The 5546-nt window shown below is 41.5% G+C and overlaps 1 protein-coding gene across 1 annotated transcript; it reads right to left on the bottom strand.

Moving 5' to 3' along the window:
- Positions 1–1821: 1821 nt before the first annotated feature.
- On the bottom strand, positions 1822–5268 carry POU3F2 (POU class 3 homeobox 2). Its single transcript, XM_073675742.1, has one exon. It carries the CDS (start codon positions 5130–5132, stop codon positions 3972–3974), a length of 1161 nt encoding a protein of 386 aa, XP_073531843.1. The 5' UTR covers positions 5133–5268; the 3' UTR covers positions 1822–3971.
- Between the last annotated feature and the right edge of the window lie 278 nt (positions 5269–5546).

The following is a 5546-nucleotide window of genomic DNA, read 5'->3' as shown; positions in this document are numbered from 1 at the left end:
TAATAATAATAATAATATTAATAATAATAATAATAATATATTTTACAGAGATAGATTCCTATTCAGTAGCGCTATCTACAGACACCCTCTATGTGTTAATGACAATATTTATTTGTATCTAATTCTCGGTTATTACTTTTCTTATTACTGTTTTGAGAGTACTTAAAGTAGCGATAGATAGATAGATAGATAGATAGATAGATAGATAGATAGATAGATAGATATAGATAGATAGATAGAGAGATAGATAGATAGATAGATAGATAGATATAGATAGATAGATAGATAGATAGATAGATAGATAGATAGAAAGAAAGAAAGAAAGAAAGAAAAAGAATGAAAGGATAAAATATAATGAAGAAATACACAAACAGTAAAGAAAAAGATAGATACAAATAATAGAAAATACAGATGATCGATGGATGGAATAAATTACATAAAATAAATAATAGAAGTATCTATCAGTACAAATACATTATGTGCACTTGTTTGTTCTCCCGTTATATTTCTATACGATCTCCCTTTACTTTTCTTTTGTACAAAGCTCTGCATCATTTTCCCATTGGAAATACACAATAAATAGCCACAAAATCGGATTTTGGCTTGAGACAAATGGAGAAACACTGCCAGGAGGATTGGTGGCATAGCACAAAGTCATCGCCAAGCCACAAGCTTTTGTTTACTAACAACATACCCTGGGCACCAGCACTGTTACACATCTGTGACTATGGCTAGCACACAGACCAGTGCCACAGTGCCAGCAAGGCCTCCTGTGCACGCAACAATGTAACACCCAATTTAATGGCCAAATGCGAATCTGCAATAGAACCTTATCAGAAGAGCTTACATCATATAGAGATGCTTTATAGAATATATTCTGAATATATATGTATTCGTTTAATCACACATTGGGTGAGAATACCCCTGACTATAATATATATATCTATATCTATCTATATATATTATATATAAAATAGTCAGGGCTACTCTCACATTCTCACGTAATATGTGAGTAAATGACCTACAGCCCGCTGCCTGCCCTGTACAATACAATGAACTCCAGGCATCCATCAATCATGGCCAGTGCCCGGGAGAGGGGCAGCTAGAGGCCCCAGTCGTATCCCCAGTCCATTGAAACTTCCTGCAGAGGGCACATGCAGCTTGTGATCGCTGGGATGGTATTGACCACAGCACTGAGATCTATACTCAGCTTAAACATTTTCCCCATCAGCATGTCTGCGGTCACCAAACACTTCTTCTTTCTGTCACTTTCCTCCCAGACTATTGATAAGATCATTTAGCTGAATCTGAAACGCGTGTAGTATTGACTGCAGCTAGAAAAGATGATCAAATATAATAACCCACAATGTAGATTCCAATCTTCCCCTCGCATTCAATCTATGACTCCAATCGGTCATTGTAGCATGCGATTAAAATAATAAAAGCAACAATAATAATATAGATATTAAAAGGACCACTAGCGTGTTATGATATACTATGTATATACTATATGTACATGCATATATATATATATATATATATATATATATATATATATATATATATATATATATATATATATTTCCTGGTGTATAGTAAGTATTCCTGGGAATAAACATTACTCAGTATGAATTGTCCTTATAAATATAGTGTGTATATATATATATATATATATATATATATATATATATATATATATGTATATACTATATCTGTAGGGACAGTTCATACCGAGCAATGTTTACTCGCTAGAATATTTACTATACACCAGGAAATACTTTTTCCCCTAGATTATAGATTTAGTTCATCTCCACTTCATTTGCATTAATTTCCTTGTTAATTACCCACTTTTAGGCAGGAAGGATGCGCTTAAATAAAACCAGCCATCGCTCAGCATCAGTGAAAACATGTATTATTTTATAAAAGGCATAAAACCAAAGATTGTTCTTGATTATGTGCAGAAAACGGCAATGTATCCACACTTGAATATAACACCAGTAAAATAATGAAAGTTTTGCATGGTTGGTCATTAGGATGTATTTTGGTAGAATATCAGCTGTGTGGTGACAGAAGAAAAGAAATAGGATTCAATAGGTCTTGGGTGTTTTTATGTAAATAATAAAATCTTTTAACATAAATATAGAAGGAGATCATCTGCATTTTATTTCTCCCCCACGAGCACATTCAAAATAGACCAGAAAGAGAGTTTGTAAAATGTACAACTTTATATAGATTCCATTCACCTACTTCTGAAAACCGACAAGGAAATAATAAAAAAGAAGAAGAAGAAAAAAAAAAGAAGAAAAAAACAAGTTTACGGAATCTTATTTTTTTTAAAGAAATAAATATACAGTGAGGCAGAGGCCACTTTTATGAAAAATATCTCCCTGGGCAGCATTAAAAAACATAGACAAAATTAACGTTTAAACTATTTCTGCATTTATAAGACACATTTCAACATATTTACAGAGTTGTACAGTATGGTGAGTTGGTAAAATGATGCCCACTTCCACAGCACCCTACAGATCCAAAGATGCCCCACACTTCTGTTACACATGGAACACTTCAATGAAGTTTGTCATCAAAATTAACACACTTGTAGCGGGATAACAACACAATATTTCCCAGTGCACAACATAGGCCATGGCTACTGGTGGGATAGTTAGCTGAGCCATATTCACACTGCCATTTTCCAATATGTTCCTCCACTCCTGTCCTATGTAACTTTTCACTAGGCTGGGGGAATGAAGTCTCATTTCTGGCCACTAAAAGCCTTTGTTAGACTAGCACTAGCGGTTTACCTCCAAGATAATGTCCAAGAATTCAGCTTATAGACAACGCACTGAATAGAGATTGAAATGGGTAGATCCTTTGTCCCCACTAGTCTCTTTCCCACAATAGATGAAAGCAAGACCCTTCTAAGTCTCACATCTGCTGCAAATATAATGCTAAGCAAAAAAATTACAGCAATCTGGGAAGAGGGGAAAAATTACCAATTGTAAAGAAAAATAGCAAAGAATACAATAAATATGACTATGAAAAAGTGGGGGGGAAATATCATAACCTGTGATCTGCTCTAAATATTAAATTATAAAAAAAGACCAATAAAAGAGTAAAATAGTGCTAATCAACCTCATAGCTGAATACATTCCAATCCTCTGGTGCAATTATTCTGGATACACTTAACCTTTTCCTCCTCAGGACCTCAGGCCTCTTTGGTAAAATGAAGCAATCAGAGGATACATTGATTTTCTTTTTCTATTCCTACCATGTTCTGTGCCTGGACACTGGATATGAGGCTTACTCCAGTATATAGGGTATTTCTACCATTAGCATATATGACAGTGCTGCACTCTATGGTCCAGCCTAGGGTATTATGCTTCCTGTATTATGTCATGGAAGCTACCTGGGGTCTTTTTTTTGGAAGGGGTGGGTAAAAAAAGAAGAACACAAAATTGAAAACACAACTTTTATAACAAACGAGCACAAACACATAAGAACTTAAAACAAAGGAGAGCACTGAGTACCCTGGTGTCATTAACCCTACAAATGCTCCCTGTATAGAGTGACCGCCCGCCAGTCTATTCATGGGTTTTTGGAGGAATAAAATCTTCATTGAATGGTTCATGTAAACTTCAATTTCCTTACAGTGCAAATTTAGACTCGTACATAAAGTCAGTAAGTTAGGGCTCCACACTAGATACACACAGTAGCAGTTAGACTCATCATCATCATTCTTGCTGTCACCATTGTGTAGGATGAAGACTTGGGGGGCTTCCTTTATTCTACATAAGCCCCTGACATGTATGTTGTGTATACTCACTCTACTCGATTGCCTGGGGAGTCTCCTGTATAGGTCAGAACACATCACTACACCTGCTACCAAGTATCTGCTAGTCCAGGGAGCTGCTTTGTTCTCTCATAGTATAAAAAGGACAATGAAAAGTTCTAAGTGTTGGGAGATTGAGGGTTCACTGGACAGGAGTCTGCACCCCAAGGTGTGGTGGTGTGTCTCTGCTAGCCCCATATACATCCTCTGCCCCTGGAATAGTCCCTCCTGGTGGTGTCATCCTTTTCTCTTTCTGTCTCCTGTTACAAAACCAAACTCTGACCACCTCTTTTTCTAGCTGTAGACTGTCCGCAAGTGAGGTGATTTCCTGGGCAGATGGCTTGGGACACTTTAGGAAATGACTTTCCAGAGCCCCCTTTACACTGACCTCAATGGAGGTCCTCTTTTTCCTTTTCCTACCCTGGGCTGCTATCTTGTCTATACTGGTAGGACTTCCCGAGGTCGAGTCCGCCTCTTCCAGCCACTTGTTCAACAAAGGCTTGAGCTTGCACATGTTCTTAAAGCTGAGTTGCAGGGCCTCGAACCTGCAGATGGTGGTCTGGGAGAAGACATTGCCATACAGAGTGCCCAGGGCCAGTCCAACATCTGCTTGGGTAAATCCTAGTTTGATTCTCCTCTGCTTGAACTGCTTGGCAAACTGCTCCAGGTCATCTGAAGTTGGGGTATCCTCATCTGAGTGGTCGTGGTGGCTCTGGTGCTGGGAGTGCTGTTGTTGTTGCTGTTGCTGCTGTTGCTGGGACTGCTGCTGGTGGCCAAGGTCGCCATGGTGGTCCTCGTGGGCATCCCGCAGCCCATGGTGGTGCATGCCTTGCCCGGAGCCTGGGTTGATCATGCCATTGACCGTGAAGGATGGCTGGGAGTAGATGAGACCCTGACCGTTGGTGGAAGCCATGCTGGGCAGGTGGGCTGAGGTGGTGGTCCTCCATGCCCCTGCGCCGTGGTGGTTCCCGTGTGCTGGGTGCACCAGATGAGGACCCCTGCTCTGGTGCTGTAAAGACCCTGCACTGTGCAGCTCCTCCCTGCTGGGCTGCACTGTGGGCTTGATGTCCTGCTGGCCCAGGGGACTAGTGGACCAGGGTGCTCCATCCCCGTGAGACAGAGCCGTAATCCACTGGTGTGCGTGGCTCAGAGGGTGCCCATTGCTCTGCAATGTGTAATCGCTCTGCACCAGAGTCTGTGCATCCCTGTATCCCGCAGCCTGCTGCATGCCACCGGGCTCCGCATGAACGATGGACGAGCTGGAGCTCAGCAGGTTGTAGTGGTTAGACGCTGTGGTCGCCATGACTCTCCGAGCCCGACTGATAGCCCTGGTTAAAGGAGCCGAGCATTTGACAGCTAGTTCCCCTCGCCCCAGGCGCCCCTCTCTCTCTTCCCTCTCCTGTGTGTCTCTGCCCCTCACTCCCCTGCAGCAGCCTGTGCACGCGTCCTCAGCTCCGCCTCCCCACCTTTTCTATTGGCTGCATCCCTTGTGATTTACGTGGATACCATTAGCAACCGGAGTCAGCCCTGTGCGCTGATTGGTGGAGAGCGCTAGACGCCCCGCCCCTGTCCTTACCAACCTGCAGCTGCAGCATCCACATGGAAGAGGAGCAGTGAGGAGGGAGCTGCTGCGCCCCTCATCTGGAAATAAACTCGTCTTATCCCATAAACTATGCCCTGAGTGTGTATGAAGAGTGTCCCCTGTACATAGTGCCGG

The sequence above is a fragment of the Phyllobates terribilis genome, unplaced genomic scaffold (genome assembly GCF_046119375.1).
Source record: "Phyllobates terribilis strain yellow unplaced genomic scaffold, ASM4611937v1 Scaffold_3__8_contigs__length_932513732, whole genome shotgun sequence".
NCBI classification, from domain to species: Eukaryota; Metazoa; Chordata; class Amphibia; order Anura; family Dendrobatidae; genus Phyllobates; species Phyllobates terribilis.
The sequence above is the reverse complement of the archived record's forward strand: the minus strand, read 5'-3'. Positions and strand labels throughout refer to the sequence as shown.

Excerpts from the sequence above, each read along its gene's own strand:
- POU3F2 (XM_073675742.1), bottom strand. The coding sequence starts at position 5,132 with ATGGCGACCACAGCGTCTAACCACTACAACCTGCTGAGCTCCAGCTCG.